Source organism: Lepisosteus oculatus, chromosome 2 (genome assembly GCF_040954835.1).
Source record: "Lepisosteus oculatus isolate fLepOcu1 chromosome 2, fLepOcu1.hap2, whole genome shotgun sequence".
In the NCBI taxonomy this organism is placed as follows: domain Eukaryota; kingdom Metazoa; phylum Chordata; class Actinopteri; order Semionotiformes; family Lepisosteidae; genus Lepisosteus; species Lepisosteus oculatus.
Window position 1 is genome coordinate 662079 of NC_090697.1, and position 24309 is coordinate 686387.

At 39.6% G+C, this 24309-nt stretch overlaps 1 protein-coding gene across 5 annotated transcripts in view; it reads right to left on the bottom strand.

Moving 5' to 3' along the window:
* Positions 1-24309, bottom strand: part of cep85l (centrosomal protein 85, like) — a 92663-nt gene that overhangs the window by 42148 nt on the left and 26206 nt on the right. For 4 of the 5 annotated variants that reach the window (XM_069195590.1, XM_069195600.1, XM_069195594.1 and 1 more), the window contains one exon: positions 3065-3813. In XM_069195590.1, the coding sequence (XP_069051691.1) occupies positions 3065-3813 (749 nt within the window). Of the gene's footprint in view, positions 1-3064; positions 3814-4586; positions 4675-24309 lie in introns of those variants that run through there. The other variant, XM_069195596.1, reaches the window with a different exon arrangement.

Below are 24309 nucleotides of genomic sequence, written 5' to 3' on the forward strand. Positions count from 1 at the left end.
ATGACAAATGGTGTGCTGGGCTCCCTCTGGTGGTAAAAGATGATAACTACATGAAGAAGTAAAATTAATGGCGGTCATTCCAGATAAGATCTTCAACAAATTCGCATAGGCAGGGCAAGCCAAGAATTATGAGATCCCAGCAGTCCATAGTCCTAATCCAAGTCACTTAATGTTCAGAACAAGGTGCAGAACCATTTGCTGAGCCAGAACTGCAGGAGTGCTTGAGAAGCGGATGGTATTTGAAATCACCTGAAGAGGCTTAGTACAATAAACACAGCTCAGTTTTTCAGTTCCTAACGGTGTGATCAATCACGTTAACTTACCTGGGGTCACTTTAAAAGTTTTCTTCTTATCCTGAAAGGCTATGTGTGTTTTTAAATACCATGTCCACAATTGCTTTACAACAGTCAATGTATGAATGTATAATAGGGATCACACATTATATCTTTTCTTTATTTTATGTGGGATGAGATCTGAAATATAGTGACATTTCTCAATTAAACATGTACGGGTTCCTGTTCCTGTGTAGTAACATATTGTATTATTCAGATGTTATGGCTGTAAAATACAACCCTTGTATAAGAGAGAATGCTAGAGTAACAGTGGATTACACTAAAGTAAACTAACCCTTAGGCTTCAGAGACCACTGACATTTTAAAGAACTGCACATTTTCCCTATGCACAGGAAATCTATGTGTAGGACCTTGAAACTTTACTCACTCATATTTTTCTTGTTACATAAGAGAAATGTTTCTTATCTGAGGCACTTGCTGAAATCGACTGCAGCACTGCTACTTTCCTCTAGCCTTGCTGGTTGGGTGTGTTATACACTGTGCACTGATCTCCACCCACTGCCACGCTGCCCAGCCTACTCACATACTCGTTGCTTTTATAAGTATGTCATTAAATGCAAGTAAAAAGATTTTTTTTAATGTATCGCTTCTGGAAGGCATTTTAAGCTCTTTTGCACAGTGTGAGGTTTTATCACAGACATTTGCTAGACAAGCCGAATAACCTCCTCCTGTCTGCAATCATTCTCATGAAAGGTGACATCTGAGCAAGGTGCACTCCTCCACGAAGTGAGTACACTAGTTTGTACTCCAGGTACAAACAAACCTCCTGAAGACCTGGCATGTACACCTCACTAAACGGTAACGCAATGCATTTTACACAACTTATTTCTTGAATTGGATTTCAAAAGTTTCCATCATATCCCTTACCTACTATCACAGCTGTAATGTTATATATACATTCATTTGGCAATACACTGAAATTCAGTAACAAGGGATTTGTCAGGTAGAAGAAGTCCAATTTACTGGTAAGCAATGAGCCTGATGACTGACGGAACAAAGAAGCTAAAGACGTCTTCCAGAGTGTCAGCCTCCATAGTGCTCACGTCGCCAGCATGATATTTGGTTTTCATCGGTATTGGATTGGAACACTGTGATTCTAATAAAAAGGCATAACCTGCCAAATGTTCAGCATGTCTACATGTAAATTCACAGATTCATGTGGTTATCTTTGTATTTTACATAATCATCCATTTTACTATTTTAAGCATGTAGATGTTTGTTCGATGCAATAAAAAATAAAATACACGGCACTGCTCAGGTTTTTGGCACAATTATGTTACCAATTATGTTACTTAATTATTTATTTTTAGCAAAAGGATTTGCCTTTTAAATAAAGAGGAAGCAGTCAGCTTCACTCTGGCTTGGGTGGGCAATCTTTAACACCCTCCCGCTCCAAAAACAAAGCCCATCCTCTTGGACAGCTAGGATGTGAAATCTGTTTTTCCAAACCATTCAAAATGTAAAAAACTGAATTGAATTCATAAAATATATTGCATATCCCCCATAAATAAGCTTGGATTTCCATAGATTTAAATAAATGTATATAAAAAAATAAAGCTTGGATTTCTATGTCCAGTATTATTTAGTAAAAAGGGTAAATGAGTCTCAGTTTGAAGCTTGCCCTCTGTGGTGAGTGCCTTTGAAAATTCTTAATTTACAATGTGAAATAGGGTATGAAGACAATTGTATTCTGAAGTTTTCAGAAAGATTTGCACTAACAAAGCTGCTTGCTCTTATGCAGCATTCCAGTATGAAACTACAGCTTAGTGAAACAACTTAGTGAGCATGATATACAACAAACAAAATGGTTTAACTGTCAGGCAGCCATGTTAATTTTTAATACACACCTTAAACCTTGCCTTCTTACTGGAGAGAAGAGAAGGTAAAAGGATGTCTTTTTCAAGATATAAATATCACCACATAAAAACAACTGTGTCAATTTCTCAATTCAGTTTCAATGAACATGAACACCCAAAGAGGTGTGCCATATCTTCCAAAGGACACTGTGATACACCGGGACCTAAGGACACTGTGATACACCGGGACCTAAGAATCTATTTTTTAACACTTGAATCCACAGGTGCTAATGGCACAGAAATATTCATTAATGTTCTGTGATTTGCTCTACTGTAACATGTTTAAATGTTCTTTATTTTAGCGCTGCTGACATGTTGCAAAATAAAAATCACAAAAAGATAGTTAAGAACAAAAATGCACAGAGCTGGAAAATATATATTTTTGTATTATTTACCAACTCAATTCTTTAAAAGTACTATATATTGCTTTTCAGATGGTAACACAGTAGTTTAAAAAACATTTTGTCTATGAATGTATTTCTCTGCCATGGATTATGAACTGTTTAGTCTAACAGAGGGTTGGGGTGAACTGCTGTTGAGCACCACAACACCTGGAAAAAATCTACAAGCACCAACTTCCCCCAGAAGGTAACCCAAGACATGTGAGGCAACATTGCTAACTACCACACCGCATTGAAAACTATTAAAAAACAATTAAATAAGTGAATGTATTTCATTACTTTCTGGGCTTTCTGATTGGTTGTGATGCCGACTAGTCAAGTCACACCTAAAAACACCAGATATTCCGATGCAGCAAGTGACAAGCAAGGCAGGAAGATCTTACTGCAATATCGGCTTTTGTCCACTAGGGGGAGACAAGTGGTCATGAAACCGTGTCTCGCTCAGCCCACTCACCTCCATCAGTTCAGCCTCTTTCCGGAGGCGCTGCAGCTGCTGCTCCTGCTGCCAGGCAGCCACCGCGCACAGGCCCTGCGGAGCTGGCCTGCTGTAATCCACGGGGTTGGAGTGCATCTGCTCACTGAGCCACATCTGAGTTCTCACAGCTGGCTGGATCGGCGAACCCCCCATCGCCTGGTGCCCCAGAGGCAGACACCTCTGCCCAGAGGCCTGCTGGCCAGCTACTGCTTTGCTTTCAGGTAAGGCACTGTAGGTCAGGTCTAAGGAACTGGGCTTCAGAGGAGAAGGAAGGGGGATGTCGGCTTTGTTGCTGTTAGCGTACTTATTACACCTGGGGCCAGAGATGGGCAAGAGTTTGGGGTGACTCTGGGGGTCCTCCAGCGTGAAGGGCTCCATGCCCCGGTGCGAGTGGTCTAGCTGGCAGCTGTACAGCTGGGCTTGATCTGTCACAGATCCGCCTGTGAGATTCTGCGTCTCCCCCTTGGAGCTGGGACTGTGTCGGTCCGCGGCGCTCAGCCGCGTGAGGGAGGACCACCTCCGCGGCGGCCGGGGGTCCTTCATGTCCAGCGGGCTGTCCAGGGGGTCCGCCCTCCTCGTGGGCAAGGTGAGGCAGGTGCTCCAGGCACTCCCGGACAGAGGGGTGCCGAGCTGGGAGCCGGAGGTGGAGGGCATGACGTGGGCCGTGGGGATGGCCGTCTGGGCCCTGATGGGTCTGAAGGACAACGTGCCACTGGAGCTCAGGTGATCTGCAGACACAGCAAGCGACAGCAGAGGTCAAGGGATCGTTCTCCTACACTTGAGACAGTTTAAAATCCACAGACGCATATTACTAGACAACTGGGAACTTGGGAAAGGTTTTACGACAAATACTGTGCAAAGCAACCTTGTGGCATTTTGCCCCTGTTCTTCATAGAATTAAAAACGTGTTCCTGTTGTTAAAAAACAACAGATGCACAAAAGCTGATCTACTCTCTCTCCCTGCTAGATGTTCCATATTTCTAAAGATTAAGCACAGTATGTGATCTGCACAGAGACGGCCTGCAGACCATAATACATAGTGATGACTATTTGGCTTTGCATCTGTTTGATCATGAGCCAAACTTTATAAAAGCCCCGAATTCAGGCACCACTGAAGAAAAAAAGTAATCCTGCCCTCTGGAAAAGAAAGCATTTCAGATATCACAGTAGTTGAAGGTTAAAACTGGATTTAAATACTTTAATGTTTCATTTGTCATCTTCTTCACAGACATCTTTAAAACAAACCTCTCTCTCTCATACATCTATTTCCCCAGAGAGATCTTCCTACCACACGACGGCAGCTTGGCTTGTTTTAAAACACCTAGCGGGGTTTTCTGAAACCCGACTATTAAAGGGGTTCAGAAATAAAGATTTTACTGCACACACAACCCAATGATCAGACTCTGTTCTGTTTAAAACCATATTTCATATTGATGAAATATGCAGAAATATGTTTTCCAGCTCCTAAATCATATGAAGTAAATATTAACATATTACATACATAAACTGCCCTGCAGGTATAGAGTCTTGCTCCTAGGAAGTCTTGACTCATATGAACAGCGTACCTCATGCATTAGTTATAAGATGCTTGCCACATCACAAAAGACTTATGTAAGAGCTTTATGATGCTACTAGATGATATGCATCCTAGGAAACAAACAAACAAACAAACAAACAAGCAAGCAAGCAGCAGATGTCCAACTACTATGCTTTCTTTAAGGCGCCATACAAACTGGAAAAGCGGTATTGAATTTGATACAATAACAACAGTTAATGAATCAACCTGAGCCCTAGGCACAGTACTTCTCATTGATGTGTCACCTTTAGTTTGGGAAAGAGAGAAATACCTTGTGTGGCATCCCACACCAGTTTCTTCAAGGGCCCAAATTACACATGATCACTGTCCACAGAAATATGCACATGTCTTTAGACTATTTCTAGAAATGCAGAGTGAAAAATATTATACGAACATATACCAAGTCCCATCTAGCTTATGTTTTTAGCAGTTATTTTGGGTTTAGTACTCTCCTAAAAAAGGTGGTGGTGTCAACATAACTTGATACGGTCACAATGCACAACATCTTTTGTACAGTAGTGTGCCCTGTTCTTTTTTGAAAAGGCACTTTTCCTTAGATCCAATTTGGGTCCTCTGGTGCGTTTCATTGCTGATACTGAATAAACTCACTGGGTAACTTAGTCAATGCCTTTTTGAATTACGATTAGTTTAAATCCATTCATAGTGTTCTCTGTTCATAACAAAAAAACTATACTATACTTTCTAGACTTTAATTTTTGTATTGTGGCAACAAAACCTGAACAGAATATTTTAAAAAGACACTACCCACTGCATTATACACTTTAAATACAATATTTCTGATTTTAAATTCTAAAACTTTTGCTAGATATCTTAACGTTCTGTTTGCCTTTTTACCATTACCTAAAATGTTGTGTTAACATAAACACTACAATCTTTTTCATCGGTAACCTCTTCAAAGTGCTGGTCATTTGTACTTGTAGTTTTTTCTACTTGCACATAACTCTCTACTTGTCTATATATAAATGTCATCTGCCAGGTGTCCAAAAGTCTTGTCTGTCTAAAACCGTGGTTCTCAAAGTGTGGTACAGGTACACAGAGAGCCCCCAGGTGGTATGCCAGACGACCCTGGAAATGTATTGTGTGCACTGAAAATTTGGGAATTAAAAATTGAATAATTAAAAATCATTTTCATCTGTAATTTACTTAATCGGTTTCAGGAAGCCTGAGGCATGTTTTCATATTTTCTATTTTAATAAAATTAGTTTATGCGTCAAATACGCAGCCTACGTACTTACAGTAGCTACGTCATACAGGTCGCACTAACACGGGAGTGGACACAAGGGCTGCTAAAAACAAAGTATCGTGTTTCGGACCAATGGCACTCTGTTTATAACATGTACACTTGTTTTCTAGGCATTAAACAGGTCTTAATCCAAATACATGCACTTCTCTGAATAGCTGACATCTTAAATTTGAGAACCAATATTTTATAAGGAACTATTTGAAAACCTTAATAGATGTAGATGCAGAGTTTATTGTCATATGTACACGTACATTAGAATTCAGAATTGCATGGATCTCTCGGGACATACACAGTACACAGACAACACCACACAATGTAGAGAGTACATTACAAACATAATAAATAATAACATGTTATAGTGTTGTGGGGCAATAAATATGTAGCAGTGAAAAACAAACATGGCAAACCATGCAAAAAGAGGCCCTGCAGTTAGCTGTTGAGGATGCGCACTGCAGTAGGGTAGAACCTGTTCCTGAGTCTAGTGCTCTGTGTTTTAACAGTCCGGTACCGCTTGCCGGAGCGCAGGGGGGAGAACAGGCTGTAGTTGGGATGGCTGGGATCTGGAATGATGGATTGGGCTTTATTGTGACAGCGGATGGTATGAATCTCTCCAATTGATGGTAAATCACATCCTATAATCCTTTGTGTCATTCCCACAACCATAATATGCCGTATCATATGCTCTGTTTGTAGTACAGCTGTTGTTTGTCCAAAGACTTCTAACAAGTTTGTTAATTAAGACCTGTTTTTCCTTAAGCCACTGTTAAGCATCTGCCTCTTCTGTTCTAATACTATTATAGATCAAAGTCTCTCTTCCTTAGTGAACACCTGAGCAATATATTAATTCCCCTTTTATCTCTGCAATACTTCATCTTTTACAATTCTTTTGACATTGTAATACCAAAAAATCTTTTTAACCTCTATCACAATATTTTCCATCTCTTAGCATTTTTACTATCCATTTTGATCTGCACTAGAAGCTTATGAAATTCCTTTCCTTTAAAGAGATCCTGTTCCTTATTAATGGCTTTATAAGGTATTTCTTTCTCCCTATATTAAACCACAGGAGCCACAGGTTTCCAATTTCAGATTTGCTTATACCCGAAGAAAGTCTGTTCTGCACCTCAAGTATAATATCTTTAAACTATTACCATCCAATCCAATGATTCCACAACCATCTTACCTCATTCTATCTACTTCATTTAAACTCTTTTGTATTCTTAAAACTGTAAACCATTTTTGAACTCTACCTGTACAGATTAAGGTACAGTACTTCATATCATGTTACGATAGTGACTCTCGCTTCTGACTTCCTTACTCTGTCTTTCTTGTGTGAAATCGGGACCATCTCACTAAACACAAAGCAAAAGTGATTTTATGTGGTTGTTTAGCTGACTATGCAACTAGCCTAAGACCTGATATATGAAATCATATCAGCAAATAAGTCAGTGGATTGACTCTCACAGTGGTTCTCGGGAGGAACTGTTAAAGTAATACAGACATAGTCAAAGTTAATTTCTTTCATTTATGACATGCATTTTTTTTCTTCAGAACTAGACTTTCATGTTATTCTTGAAATATGTGAGAAGTTCAAGCACACATTCAGGTTCACTTTATGTCCGACAAAAATCAAAATTCCATGAAAAAATTAAGCGATGCAATCTAGTTTCACAAGACTTCAGACGCACCCATGATCAAGAATATTCTGACAAAGGAAGTACGGACATAAGCAGAGGAAAAGATCAAAACTTTCTTTCAAGTTTTCATACAGTATGTGATGTTAAAAACACAAATCTGTGATGCAGCACATCTTGAAATTCATAGGCAAGAGCTGCAGGAACCTGACTTAGAAAAGGAGTGAAGGTGAAAACTGCTGAGGGAACATGCAGAAACCTGGGGGCGGAAAGCAGGAGCTTCTGCCTGCTCAAGATCAGAATATGCAGAATATAGAGGCAACATGAGTCAGATGCGTGTGGTTTCACCCACAAGTATCTGCCTGCTTCTCACACACAGTAATCCCTTCCACAGGGTTGCACAGCTACGCTGCCAGGTATATTTACTGGACGTAACATGAAAATATTAATCTTTAAATATATTCATGAGGATTGTAAATACAATAAAAAGCTCACAAAAACTTTGAATGGTTAATAGTCAAAGTTTCTGAAGAATTGTTTTTCGATGTAACCTTTATCTCGAGCGCTGTGTTCTGTTAAAGAACTGGTAGCCTACAATAGGGGATTGCAGTAACATGACAGTGTATTCCCTTCCTGTAAACAGACCTTTCTTTACTTCCTATGTTGTAAACCACAGAACAGAGTAGAGTGACGCAACAAGTAAAGCAGTAGAAAGGAACCAGCTGACAAAAATATCAGAATATTTCCCAACATCTCTCTCCAAAAAGAGAATCTTCCAGAAGAAACAAAGGGAAGCTCCTGAGACTGTGGAGGAAGTATGATCTGCATCGGAGACAGCAGGCACCGAGAGCAACACCCTGCACTCGACAAATTCCAGGGACACAAATGAGCTGACAGCAGCTGGGAATGGGCTGCATTAAACTGGGAGGGTCAGAAGACATTAGAAGACCATGGCAGAAACAACTCTGATTCCACTTTCTTTCAAACCTTTAGTTGGCATTCATCACAGCCTAAAGTTAATGATTGATGAACGTTCTTTTTTCCCCCAACTAATACTTTAAATGCATATATTTTAACAAGTGCAGCATTTCATACCACAAATTAAGGTCTTCGTAATATATGAAGCTTAATTTACACAATAAAAGACACTTGCAGTTGTTTCTTAACATTCTAGAGTTTAACATTTTCACCTTTTGGTTTCATTTCTCAATACTTTTATCCTGCTGAGTCAACAGTTCGTGAAACAGACTAAAATCCCACCCTCTTGTCCTTTACACAACATCCTTGATAATAAGGAGCCTCAACCCTCCCTTTATCATGTCTGTGATGTTCGGTGTCTTCTGCCCATACAACCATTAATAAAACAAATATTTCAGATTACAACTGCCACTTGTGTTATCTACAGAAACTGCTGATTAGCAAACAATAAAAAATAAGAACAAGCCCCAGGTCAAATAAGCACTAAAAGCTCAGACATAGCAAAAGTAATTTATTATAAGCTACATCATGAAAGCCCTAATTGCAAAATTAAGGCAACTTTTCTCAAGCTGCTGTTCACATACATTTGACTGCTATTGATTAGTTTGTTCCCTCAAAAACGCATATAAAAACAAAATGGGCAATGTTTAGACTTCAGGATCATAATACACACCCGTGACATTTATTCCACACTATTGTACAGCAACCAATGAGTATTCTCCTTCAAAGATGAATACCTGAAATTAAGTATTCAAGGGTATTTTTCCAGCATGGAAACGAATTTTCTATTTTGTTTTCATTTTTTGAAAATTATAATAACTGAACTTAACTTTTTAAAACAAATCTAAAAAAATGCTGGTAAACTAAGGTGAGAAACCAAATCTCAGAACTCCCACTAAAAGCTCTGAAAGCCTGTCAACAAATATTCAATTTGTTGATACTTTCGAATGTCAGGCAACTGTAGAGCAGCTGGTATCTACAACATAGAGATGCTTTGTGCTGTAAAACATTCCAGCTTGACAAAACTTCACCCAGGGAAAGATATTTAAGGCATATGGGAAAAACTCCTCGTATGTCAATTCAAATACAAATATAATCTTACAGTAGCAGAGAAAAAAATACAAGGAATTTGGACTACAGAAAACTGCAGAAATCACTTTGGAAATTTGTTTTTTTTATGTTTTGTTTTATGTGTTTATTATTGTGTAAAATTAGTTGCTTTTATAGTGTTAAAAACACTGTAAAACACAGAGAAACACTTCATAGATTTCTTTCTGTACATGAGGCTGAAGGCAGGCTACAGCAGGAATTCATGGACTTTATTACACTAATTGATAATGATACAACTACAAAAATGAGGTTGGGAAGGAAAACAGTATCACACTTTCCTTATATAGTCAAGGGCTCTATTTTAACATTTAAGTTTTAAAGCAGAGGTTTTAAGACTGCTGAATCGCTATTCTTAGTGAATGGCTTAAATGGCCTAAAATAGCACCATCTGGGTTTGATTTGCACTGTAACAGAAAAACACTTTGTATCTGAAGGAACTGGGCTGTTGCTGGCCATGTTTGGTTTAAAATATTACCTTGTATTACTTAATCCTCCCAACATACTGCAGTTAAGCCCCCCTCATAAACCACATTCCTCTTTATTATATACGTAACAATAGAATTTAGGATTATTCCCCATTTTAAAATACATGAATCTTTAATGATGTCTTCTTTTTAAAGCCAAAAAAGGCATATGCGTAATGTGTGTAAATGTAATGAGTTTGTGATGTTTTAATAATGTATTTCTTTAATGGCAGTGATTTAGCGTTGAACTCCCTCACAAATGTGTGCAGGAATGTTGCGCGAGCAGTCAATGTGGTGTCAGTGTGTCATGCAGAGGAGATGGTGCAGTTCCATTCTTAGTCTCTCTGCTGTTCTTGATCAATCTCCCCGTCTCCTCTCAGTGCACAGTAACTCCCCTCACCCCCGAACCACAGCCATTACACTCTCCCTCGGTGCTTTATCCAGCAGCTGGTTTATTGGTACCATAAACTTTGCATTTTTTAGGTTGTCTCAAATTTAAAAAAAAATATTTTTATATTATCAGAGGAAAAAAAGAGAGGTATGAGTCATTAAAGATGAACTTAAATCAAAAACAATAATGTTACTGTGCTGCCAGAATCCATCTCTCACTTTTTTCCCATTTCAAAGATTTGGACAATTTATGTAAATAATAAGCAAACAAAATCATCTTGCACAATCTGAAATAATGTGAACATATCAGCACATCCAATAGTTTCCCAAAAGGTATGGAGGCAATGGAAAATTTTACTTTGTTGTATTTGAGAAAGTTCAAATTTAATGAACAAACTTAAGATGTCATTTCATCTCATTAAGCATCTTTTTAATGTTTTCATGAGTTACTGGACATTAACTACAAAAGTCATTAATATAGGTACTTCTACTAGTGCTACACTGCTGCACACACCAAGTTATTTCTATTTCTTTTCTTCTTTGTTTCTAGGTGAGAGTCTTATTCCTCAAAGATCTCTTATGTCAGTAAATATATCGTCTACATTTTAAACCATATTTTAGAACTGCATCATCCAATTCAGGGTCGCTGGGGAGCCAAAGTCTCTCCCGGCAAATAACAGGTGAAAAGCAGACACAGAGAGACACACACTCACACCAGGGCCAGAGTTTCCACAAGCTAATTAACATACTACTGTGTCTGTTGATGTTGGGAGGAAACCAGAGCACCGAGAGGAAACTCATGCAAACACGCGCAGAACATACAAACACCACACTGACAGCAGACAGGACCCCAGGTCCAGAACTGACCCCAGAGCCCCAGCACTGCAAGGCAGCTCTGCTGACTAATGTGCTGCTGTGCCACCCAATATCCATTAACCACAGTGGCTACTGTATACATATACTTATACTGTGTTATTTCTTCTTCTTTTTCCTACACAAATTAAGATGCATGGCCAAATTTGTTTTGCCTCCAAGAATTATGAACACTATCCTAGCAGTCCTGGTACAGTATGTGTTTTATAAGAGTATAGTACTGGGACATGATAAATACATTATTCAACATGCCAAACCATGTGAAGCGTCAATAGTTAAATGAAGAGATTTGGCATAGCTTACATGCACTGTCACAAGACACCCTCAAATAAACAGAAAAGAGGACAGAAGAGTGGAAAAGGAAAGTTTAGTCAGTGATTGCTGGTCCTTAAACACAGTGTTGCCTGTCTTTTCTTCTTGCTCCTCCCCCGTGAAGCACTCGGCTCTGGGACTCTGTGACTGAAGGGAAGACATTCCATGGCTCCTGTGAAGCAGCTCATGACCACCAGGCACCGCACTGGCAGGGTGTAAAACTGAGACTGTCCCCAAGCACTCGCCTCATTAGCACTTAACGAGCAACACTCGGGTTTCAGACTGACATGCAGACCAAGGAGGAGGCGCCAAGAAGGCTGTTGCCAGAAGACAACACGATGCACTGGGCCTGAGTGTGATGCTTCCATGTCAGAGAGCGCATTCTGTGAAAGCTTTTTACAGTAGATTCAGCTGTGAAGCAGGACGAGCTTTAGAAAATGAATTGTGTTTCATGGCATTGAATGACACCTTGTTTCACATTTTTCACTGTAATCCATAAAGAAGGAGAGTGAGCAGAGCAGGACAATGTCAGAATGAGGAATAGAATAAGAGGACCACATCATCAAACCCATGCATTAGTGGGGAGGGAGGAGGAATATAGGAGCTTGATTACTGGGTTTGTGGAGTGGTGTCATCTTAACCATCTCCAGCGAAACACCAGCAAGTCTAAAGAAATGGTCATGGACTTTCGAAGGAATAAGTCTCCGCTGAACCCTGTTTCCATCCAGGGTGAGGACATAGAGTCCTACAAGTACTTAGGGGTACACCTGGATGATCAGCTGGATTGGTCTGTTAACGCTCATGACCTGTTCAAGAAAGGTCAGAGCCGACTATTTTCTTAGGAGGCTCAGGTCCTTTGGTGTGTGTGGAACACTGCTACACATTTTTTTATGAATCAGTGGTGGCAGCAGCCATCTTCTACGCTGTTGTGTGCTGGGGCAGCAGCACCATGACAAGAGATGCAAATAGGCTCAAAAAACTCATCAATAAACTTGACCCCTGGAGGTGGTGGCTGAGAGGAGAATGCTGACCAAGCTCACAGTCATCATGAACAACACCTCTCATCCGCTTCATGGGACTGCTATTAGGCAGCGGAGCACTTTTAGCAGCAGACTGCTCCAGCTACGGCGTTCAAGTGAACGTTTCTGCAGGTCCTTCCTCCTGGCAGCTGTCAGGGTGTACAACACTGCCCTATGCTAGGACTGCTAGCCCTTCATCTGCTCGTCTATAGACAGCATGTTGCTCCATTGTACTTTCTGGACACTCAATCTGAATATACCTATGCACATTTTGCACATTATTTTTATTTTTTATTTTTTTACAGTGACTATGAGCATATTTTGCACACACCTAACTATGTATTTATTTTATATTTATTTTGTATTACTGTACGTATTTTAGTTTTTGGTCTATTCTGATGTCTGTTTTTGCTTGTCTTGGGCTAGGCTGCTGTAACACCTCAATTTCCCTTTGGGATCAATAAAGTCTTATCTATCTACATCATCACATGACTCAGGTGCTAAAGAACAGGTTCCCCAAACACAAACGCAATTCACCAACCAGGGCAAATCTCAATCAAAACGTGTTGTAATACCTCCAATTTACTTCTTACCCAATAATCACAACATGCAAATGCGAGAGATCTGCACCTGAGAGACTAATGAGAAACACTTTTCACTATACTATGCACCCCTGTAAGTATAATGACAAATAAAGTTTAATTGAATGAAAGAACAAGTCTCAATCTTTTTCTTTGTGAACCAATTTTTAGATTTTGTTTCCTCAAACATAAGAAATAGGTAACAAGAATTTTTCCCCCAACCCACAACTTTCCTCATCCATCTCCAGTCCATCCAGTGCCCCAGCCAAGGGGAGTTACAAGAAAAGCCCCGTGCTGGTGATGGCAGTGCCAGCCTCCATGGCCCCGCTGGGAGAACAGAGCCGAGCGGAAGAGAGCCCCATGCCAGGGCAGGGGAGGGATGTAGAGACAGAAAGGCAGCGCCAGTATTTTTTTAGCCGCTGTCAAACCAACCAGCCAACCACATCAGCTACTGTCAGTGTGAGAATCAACATCACAGTTTATCATCTAGCAAAAGCACCAGGTGAGAACAGGAATAATGGACAAAGAGGGTGAATCCGTCCTCCTTCCATAACTTAACGATTAGACAGAGTACGGGGGGCTACGGGCTAGCTTTGCATGACACAGGAGTGCACAAGTGCTCAGGTACACTTATTATGTGAAGAAAAGCTGTGGATAGTGGATAATGTGATTAGCATTTTTAAAAGCAGAATTTACACTGTATTGTCTCTATTCAGAGAGTAACCAATGCTGAGGGTTTACATGAAAGACATGAATACAGGAAACAGACCTCTTTGTTCTGCCCCTCAGGACAAACAGACTGCAGGAGGCTTACTAGCAACCACACCTCCCAGAGGACACTATAATTACACACTGCAGAAATGCACAAAAAAGAGGAATCAGGAAGTTTGTATTGCAATTGTAAGCCATCATTAATTGAGCAAAAACCAAAACCATTTTTAATTTTTGAAAAAATAAGGATTCCTTTGTGATTCCAATGTAGAGCAAAGAAAGAATTACTTGTATGAAGTTTGTGATTATAAAGAAGAGAAGAATCAACATGGAAGTCTTCTATGAGATGGGACAGAAAATAAATTAAAAATAAAGTTATGCAAATAAAATTTATCATTTACTCAAACCAGCCTCCTACCTAACATGTCAAGCTAATAACATAAGGGGGAATAGGCAAATCACAGAACTTAAAATCTTGAAAAGAAGCTCATTCATTTTCATTTTACATTTTTTGTTGTAGAGGTTGTTTACCATGATGTGACGGCACTTAAAGGTGAGAGTAAAAAAAAACATTTTATTCTACTGCTTTGACCATAGTATCAGAAAAACAACTGAAACTGACTGGAAGGTACAGGTCCTGCATACTGTTCAGATGGGAGTTAACAACAGGGTGTTGGTGCCACAATTTAACCTTCCTAAGATTCCCCTTAATTCAACTGAAGTCATTTCTCATTTCTGGATCTGATTAGCTGTGCAGTGAGGCTGCTGGCTCACAACGACTGCCGCACGTGAAGCAGACCCTCTCTTAAATATAAAGCACTCTGAGATCCTAAATCTGATCTGAGATCTGAAAACCACTGTATAAATGCTTTATGAATTAAATCTATAAATACCCTCCACACTCACTCTTCAACAAGACCCTGACTCCCCCCTCACCTGGAGACAGCAAGCAACTCTTTCTCGGGAGAGAACCAGGACCTCAGATTTGGAGGTGCTGACCCTCATCCCAACCTCACAGCTGTTAACCTCGCCAGTGAGCGCCAGAGGTCACAGATGAGACAACATGATCCGCAGACGGCAGAGATGCACCACAGCTAGGCAAAGGGCACGAGCAGGATGACAACGCCACTGTTTAACAAAGTTCAAATGTATCATGGTACACAAATCCGTGATCCGTATCACTGCTGTCTGTTTGTATTCTTAAAAATGTCTTGTGTTTTTACTTGGGAATGTTTTCAGGATATCCTTTGACTACCTACTTGTTTTAATACCGTTTATAACTCCAGACTAAAAATATCTGCTAAATTTGCTAAAACAAAAGATTCTCTCTCATCTCTATTTTTATATTATTTTCCTAACTTAAAATGATAAAAGAATCTGGTGCATTTCCTTCCTCGTATAAGTACTGCTGATTCCTCAAAAATGTGGTTCCCAAACAGAACCACTGTATTTATTTGTACAGAAGTGCAAACATCTCTTGCCAATTTGTGTCTATGCAATGGACTAGTAATGACCTAGTGTGACAAGTGTAAACGTAATCACATTCATTTAGAGCAGCTTCATTGTTTAAAATGTTGTTACCAAAAACTGTGCAGTTCAGACTGATGTGAACTAGCCGCCAACTTGCACTGCCCCCTTAAAACCCAGAAGAAACAGTCAGGAGAAGATCATCATCATGTTTCGCTTGGCTATTTGAAGGCATTGTTCCCTGAGCTCAAGTCATAAGAACACCAAGTGCTCAGCATGTAGATTTATATGCAACATGAGTTAAAATCACCAAAAATAGTTGATTAGGACAGCCATTCAAAAAATGATTATAATTCCTGCAAGAACAATCTAATGTTGCTCTGTATATACACAACACCCTGAAGGCCACCTCTCTGTAAGAAACGAACAGGCCGCAACCTGGAAGTCGGAGACTGACCGCAATGAGAACTGAGCTGCGGTTTGGTGACCTTACCAAACCACCACATCTGTCCGATCCAGACTGCCGGGGCTACAGCACTGAACTCCAGGAAGAGCTAACCCACACGTCAGGAGCACGACTGCAGCTCGGGTGGCATGAAAATGATCTGCTTGCTTGGAGAACATTCTAGCGTAACATTATCAACTGACAGACAACATATCCATGTTCTGCGTCAGAGAACAACTGAGGATCTCCGCGAGGAGCAGAGACAGTGGCAAAATGACTAAGTACCCAACAAGTTGCGTGCAGACATCGTAATGGACGTATGGGGACGTAATGTTCCTTTTAAAATGTGATTGTAATATTTACTTTGAACATTTGGTGCACAAGGGTGAATTTTTTTCTGTTGCATACTGGGTATATAGTGTACAACTGTTCAAAAGATTACAAGCACAAAGAAATTATCTTCAACCCTTTCATTTCTCCTTCCAGTCCATGGATTTCATTGTTGTATTTCATTAATGTGACCCTTTTATTTCAAGAATAGGTCTTATGTATTCATCAGATGCAGAATTTAATTAATACACATAAAATAACGCATGTTTAATCAATTTCATGCCAGTCACTCAACAAGAGTCAAAAAAAGGCACTAACTGCATTATGTCAGTAGGTGTATTCAGTTCCTGGCAAAGTTGTAATGCTAAATCTTTCTAGGGCTACAGTAACATGTTGGGCTGATGGGCACCTATCCAAGACCATGCTGAAATTTGAGATGGAGACAGGATATGGATTTTCAAGACATTTAGGAGCATTAGGCAGGATGCTGAACAGTCAGAAACGCTATTTCAAACCTTAAGCTAATTTTGGAGTAAAATATGCAATAATTCATATTTTATCTACATTGACAGCCTTTTATCCACGATCAATAGTCTTCCAAACATATTTATGTGAAAAAAAATGTTAAGAGGGTGCGTGTACTGTTCTTCTTAAGATTACAGTGTAGCATCATTTTATGCAATTCCCTATTAATAACCTACCAGTTACGTACATTAGAAAAACAGGATATGAAGAAATCTCCAATATTCAATGTACTAGCAGCACAGTATATCAACATTAATAACTGCATTATATGACGTTTTATACACTTTAATTGGTAAAAACTGTTTTATAAACTAATTTTATAAAGTGCAGTTTTCATTGCTTCCTAGATTGAGGTATGAACGCCTTTTTTATGATGCTTACCACATGATACCTAATGACTGTACTGAGATAAATTCTCTCTTGAAGTTGTTTTGCTTGGCGCAACAGAGAAATTAAAAATGTTAATATGAAAAAGTCTGTTCATCACTAATACACATACTGTATGTCATTGGTTAACAGATCCTGCATCCCTGTAGCTTATAACACAGAGCACAGTGAGCCCACTGGCACAGGACTACAGTCACTGCAGCAATAATCCAGCAACACTGATTGCAAAGCTGAACCCAGGGTGAAGACAGATGGTCACTCTCGCTGATGTATGACTCGATCTTTAATCTTCGAGTGGTATTCACATTTTCATGTAGTCTTCTAATGAGTATTGTTCTAATGCTTCAAAGAAATGGCCCTAGGTGGTGTTCACCACACATTAATATTCAAGTCAGAAGTCAATTGTTTATCCAAAGAACCAGATTGACTTTACACAGTGAAATGAAGAGCCTTCTCACAACTTGTAGGAAATCCTATTAATTTCATTTTCACAGTTTCAAATCCTGAAATTAACAGCTACAACCCTGTGCAATCCTAAGCACCACAGTAAAAGACTCACTTGCTGCAGTTACCTTTTATAATGAAAAAAATCTAATTTACTCTCAAAGTATATGGTAATGTGCCGATCCAGAACAAATGTAGTCATCTGCCAACAATAAAGGATGAGTGCACTTTAACATGAACATACAGTAAATGTGTTCCAGCAACTATATTAGAACATACAGAGTCCCGAGTAGCAACAAAGGGGAAAAAGTGCCAAGCGGCAGTGGTTGCGTTCTGCTGCAGGAGGTGCTGGGAAGCATGCGCCCTGGTGTGACATGAGCTTAAAGCGCTATGTGTGTAGGTAGACAAAAAGCACAATTAATACACCTTGTGAAATCTGTATAGCTTCAAATCACACAAACCATCTGGCTGAAGAATATGAAGTGGGTCAGAAAAAGGGCATTCATTACTGCTAATTTCACAGGAGTCTTCTGTATGAACAGCACTGCCAGCTCATCCTTACTGACTCAAAGGGGAAGAAGTCCTCAAACGACAGTGGACAAGCTAAGACATGCCCTGCGATCCTGAGCAGAAGGTGAGCTTCACTTTCAGAAGACAAAACAAGACTGTACACGTCACAACGACAATGAGACAAAGGAAAAGATCTTGCTTCGCCATGTAGCCTACCATTTATACTATTAAATGAAAATGCACTTTACATACTTAATACTTAAGATTTACACAATATTTTTTTTAATTGTAAAAATAAGAACATTGTTGATTTAGAAATGTTCTTTTTAAATATCTTGCACGCACTGGAGTTTTTCAGTCTTGAAAAGTCTTTTCTTCAAAAGTATAAATTGTAGCTGGCCAAAAACAGAAGGTATTTCTTTACACAATGGGGCTCTTGGCATGTGGAACAGACACCAAGAGGCTCAAACTGGAGTTGGATCGCAAACTGGAGCTCCAGAGCCAGAGCCAGGCTGTAGTTGGGGTTCCTGATCAGGTCCAGAGTCAGGTAACCTCCAGAGCTGGGGTTCCTGATCGGCTCCAGAGTCGGGTAATCTCCAGAGCTGGGGTTCCTGCTCAGATCCAGAACCAGAGGCAGAGCCAGGCAGAGCTGGATCTCACTTGCTGAAGCTCCAGAGCCAGAGCCAGAAAATCCAGACCAAAGCCAACCCTATTCTGGAACAAGCAGCTACCCAGAGGCATTACTGAATCAGATGCTTACTGTTAGATAAACCGGTTAAAACAAATTATCTTTGAGATGTTTTTGTGAATTATGTTATAAACAGACTTGCTTCTCTGGCACATTTATATTTTTTCCAGCATACAAATTCCTGTAGTATAACTCTGCTTAATCCAAAGATTTTACAGTATAGATGCATCCAAGAACTTTTAACTACGAACTATTTTTCATTTGTAATCACTGTACTACTTTAAAAAATCTAAATTATTCTGATGTTTTACAATCTCCATTTGTTCCACACCCACATATAGAAACCTGGTTAATGTCTCTTCAAGTGTCAGAGCCAATACCATGCTTGCTTTAAAATCAAGCTGATCTCCAAAGTGGTTTTTAAATGTGCTCACAGTATTATTCTGGACTGGGACTCACTGTTGATGTTCCTATAGAAATCAAACAAAGAGCACAGTCTTCAGTGCACTGTTTTTTTCCCTGTTCAGCCCACGTTGGATTCAATTGTACCATAAATATAATTTAGTCTTTCATCCATCCATCCACACAATGCAGACTCTGCAATGTGCATCTCCTGAAAACACTTCTTGATTTTCTTCTTTGGTTTTTGCAAAATGTCCACCACACTGAGTTTCATTAGAACAGGAAAAGTTTCATATTCTGCTGTCTGTTGTGCTTTGCTATATCAAAATGTTTGAGTCATACTCATGTAATAAATGCAAGAAATAACCTTTCCATGTTATAACTGAGACTGCACTAGATGCACACACATTATAATGCTATAGCACTGTACCTGCTTTGGTTTCCTTGTTTAGAATAAAAACCTTGAACAACAGATATAAAGAAAGGAAAAAAGGTCACAGAACGAAAACTACTTTTAGTGTGCAGTGTAAAGATGACAAAAGCTCATCATCTCTCAAAGTGATTTACTAAAGAAAGCTGGAACTGGAACAATGATTTTCACTCAAATAAAAGATTTAGGTTTCTTACTATTAATAACATGATGCTTTAAAAACAATGAGATATGTTACTTTCAACTATTTATATTCACTAACATTTAAAGGCTTTTTGATCATCAAGCCAGGCTCTGTTTGTGTAACCCACTTGCTGGTGAATAAGCATCACCAGAGTTACAAGTGTCGCCTGCCAGGCTATGCAAACTGTACAACTGGAAATTCTCATGCAAACATAGTTGAGGCCAAAAGGAAGGAGAGACAAAACTACTGTAGCCATGGGAACCCCAAGAGGGACACCAAGAACTCACAGAGCCCACGGTGGAGATAAATTAATCCTTTCTTCTCAAGACAGTAAGAGGAGTTGCACAGGAAAATCTCTCATCTGGTACCTTCAGGCCAGAAGCGTGGAAATGCTACACCAGTCCCCACCGATCCCCTTATCCCTCCAACTGGGTGAAACGTTATTCCTCCCAGAAAAGGACCTCTATAAGATGATTATGTGCCAGAATCTTTGACTTTTCATTCCTGCGGTCTTAAGACTTAGGTCTGTGCTCTCTTACTGATCTGGAAAGGAGAAACACAGAGAACACAGAGGCATATACAAATTAAAAGCCAAAAGCTTTACTATCATATTCCAAGTGTGATCACAAGGATTCATCCACTCTGTCCTCAGCCCTGTCTAACGTTTCCACTGTCTGGAAACCACTATGCAACAACCTATAAGAAAGAAAAACACTATTAAAGTGTACTGCATCAATGATAATTAATAATAATAATTGCTTACACTTATATAGCGCTTTTCTGGACACTCCACTCAAAGCGCTTTACAGGTAATGGGGACTCCCCTCCAACACCACCAGTGTGCAGCCCCACCTGGATGATGCGACGGCAGCCATAGTGCGCCAGAACGCTCACCACAAAACAGCTCTCAGTGGGGAGGAGAGCAGAGTAATGTAGCCAATTCATAGATGAGGATTATTAGGAGGCCATGATTGGTAAGAGCCAATGGGAAATTTGGCCAGGACGCCAGGGTTACACCCCTACTCTTTTTGAGAAACGCCCTGGGATTTTTAATGACCACAGAGAGTCAGGACCTCAGTTTTACGCCTCATCCGAAGGACAGCGCCTGTTTACGGTATAGTGTCCTCATCACTATACTGGGGCATTAGGACCCACATAGACCACAGGGTGAGCGCCCCCTGCTGGCCACACTAACACCTCTTCTAGCAGCAACCTTAGTTTTTCCCAGGAGGTCTCCCATCCACGTACAGACTAGGGTCACACCTGCTGAGCTTCAGTGGACTGCCAGCTGTGAGCTCCAGGTTGGAGTGCAAGATCTAAATGTTTTACACATAAGCTAAGTTGAAAGTTACATAACTGTCTCCATTAACTCCTATGTCGTGCTAGAGCACGATCGCACTAGACAACAGCATGACACATTCCCGATCAGTCGTCTAACAGCACCATGGAATCATACCTACCCAAGAAAGCCACAGAATGAAGGCTTACAAAGTATATACTACAGTCTTCTGCTGAAATTCTTTAAAAAAAATTGGAATATTTTACATTATACAAAAATAAAGTGAAAACATTAAAAAGACAAACAAAAGTTCTCTCCTTAACACAAATGAACTCACCCCACTGTTTTAACTACATCTTTTGAAACAGAAACATCTTCCATTCCTTAGAAATGCTTTGAAAGCCTAAATAAGACCTCAGGTTTAATCACAATAATCCTTCCAAAACTTTCCAAAAGTCACAGATAAAGGCCAACTTTGTTATACATAAAACTATTTGGAACTGCTTGAATGTTTGCTAAACTGCATTATTTGCAATATGCTATATACAAGAGCCCAAAACACCAGAAGTATTTTATACTGTAAATATGATATGAAAAATTAAAACTGTAATCATGACAAGAAACCTACACCACTTTATATGAATTTCCTTCAAAAACCTACAAGCTATTTGCATTATAAGCTCTTCTTTAGTGCCAAAAAAAAACAAATGTAATTTTTTTTTAATATCAAAGATACCTCCTTTTCAAAAACACACTGTGCAGATTTTTTAATAAATGTCACCAACCCATGGACAACAACAGAGATGTTAAGAGTGGCATCTGTATATGCCTACAGTAAGCACTGGAGTGATTGATTCAAGCACAGACACTCATCTGACAATGAACCAAGGCTGAAGATAAGGCATTTCAAAAACAAAGGCATGATTGTAAAAAAACATTTCTATAATTTCAGAAACTAGGTCCACACTGTAAATCACTTCAGACACCAGATGCACACCGACTAAGGCTTCATGCTATATTTTACTTGGATCCTGCTTTTTATTAACACAATAATTACAAAAGCAATATTTGTGGATTATTTTGGTTCAAAACATTGAGGATTTACAAGGGGAACAATACATCAAGGTAAACAACTGAACAGATTATAAGTCCCCATGTAATCAACTCAAAATAAGGAAAACCAAAAACAAAGAAGAAGCAGTAACCAAGACAAAAATCAAAGAAAGGAAAGAAAACTGAAATTAAATAGAGATAAGAAATTAAGAGAGCAGAGGCAGCAACATAATGCTTAGTGCTGTTTGTTTTAGCAGAATATTTAAATGACCCTACACATTGCTGGGGAAATCCTTTCACAAAAATGGAATTTGCAAAACAGGCCAATATTTTAAGAAATAGTTTATAATTCAGGCACCAAGATGAATATTGGGCAAATACACATTTGCATTTCAACAGATATGGCTTTTATTGGCTAATAGGCAATACAATTCCAGCCATGCTGCTGGTCCCTGGTGTTTGCACACATCACCACTATAGCCCTAGCTTTAAGGCTGGCAGAGAAAGCACATGTATGATTAATGTAATTGCCACATAGCAGCTGGACTCGGGGAAATGACTCCCTTGGAGTCCTGAGCAGACAAAAGCAAAATGGGGGAAACACACCAGTCAATCCAAACCTAACAGAGTAATTCAATCAAAGCAAAATGCTAATGAGCAGAGTTCCTCTGCTGTGACACCCTAAAGATTGGATATACATCTAAACGAAATCATAAACGGAAACAATTCTGCTCTCTTGAGGGTTTGGAATTCCTGCTGATTCACTATCCGATTTGGTCAAATCCTGTACAGGCTGATAAACCCCAAGAGCCATAACTGAATGCTGATAACCTGTCTGAGGCCCCCAGTGCTCCCATTGTGCTGCAGCATCTTCCTCTCTAATGTTTTGACTAAGGGTCAAAGCTAAACGTTTCCCTCTTATCTTACATATTAATATGTGGTTTTGACATGCTTCTTCAGTTTGGGTAATCTCTGGTAATGCCACGCTTGAGAAAGTTGGTCCTTCCTTTCCCACTCTAGAAGGAGATAATATTCTAATAGTGACACTGCCAATTTCACAATTACAAGTGACAAGTGATACTTTTGTGATTGGGACTATCAGCAAAACTAAGCAATTAAGCACAGAATGAAACCCTAATCTGCTGATAGAGTGAACATGAAGTTCATAATTTACAGGGCAGCTAGTGTCTGTTATGCTGTCATGAAGCAGTTCCCTGATTGATCAGCTTGTTTTTTTTTACATGAAAAATGGCACTTTTACTTCTGTGCATGTTCTGTGCTGGCTGGTATATTGCCATAGTGTCCTCATGTTCAGCAGGGTCTTGTAAACAGCTTCATGTGACTTGATGATCACGTTCTTTAATGCTAACAAACTGCTAGATGATTACAAGACTTGACAGCCTCCCTTCTGTCCTTCTTTAGCCATCCCTGTGCTTATTCTTGTCCTGTAAGTCATTCAGCTCATGTTACCATCTAACAGTTTCGTCCCTCTGCAGAGCAATTTGACACTCAAGCACTATCCTTGGTTTGACCTCACTTGCATAAATGTTTTCCAGAAGTGGTTGGCACCATTTATAAAAATAAGTCTAGCAAGTTCCAGAAAATCTTGTAATGACTTTAGCAGTAAGATGTTAAACAAGAGTGGGAAATATTCCACAGTCAATTTTTCAAATTTTACTTCACATTTTCTACTTGTGTTTGTATTGTTGTATGTTTGGCTTTGCCATCACTGAAGTCATCTCTCATACCTACTGCCTGTTACTGTTAAAACCAAGACAGCCTCTGAAATGTTGAAGCCCACTGATAAGAAGCACATATTATTAGGCATATATTATCAGTACTGCAAAAGCTTATGTAAAGCATGCATGAAGCGTAGACATCATCCCCAGAGCAGACAAATTGGGATTCAATTGTCTGTCAGCAAACTCCCAGCCCCGAGCCACACAAAGCCATCTCCAGACAGACACGAAGTCCATTACACCTGCAGTCTGGCCTGCTGTCGCAAGGGAATACATCAATATTGGATGTCAGAAGGGTTACGTCACTGAAACAGGCCCAGAAATGTGCTCTGCGTAACCTGAGGGATTTAACATGAGTTATACGTGAACTTGAACTTTATTGCCATATGTAACCGGTACATGTACAGGTACCATGGAATTCTTACAGAA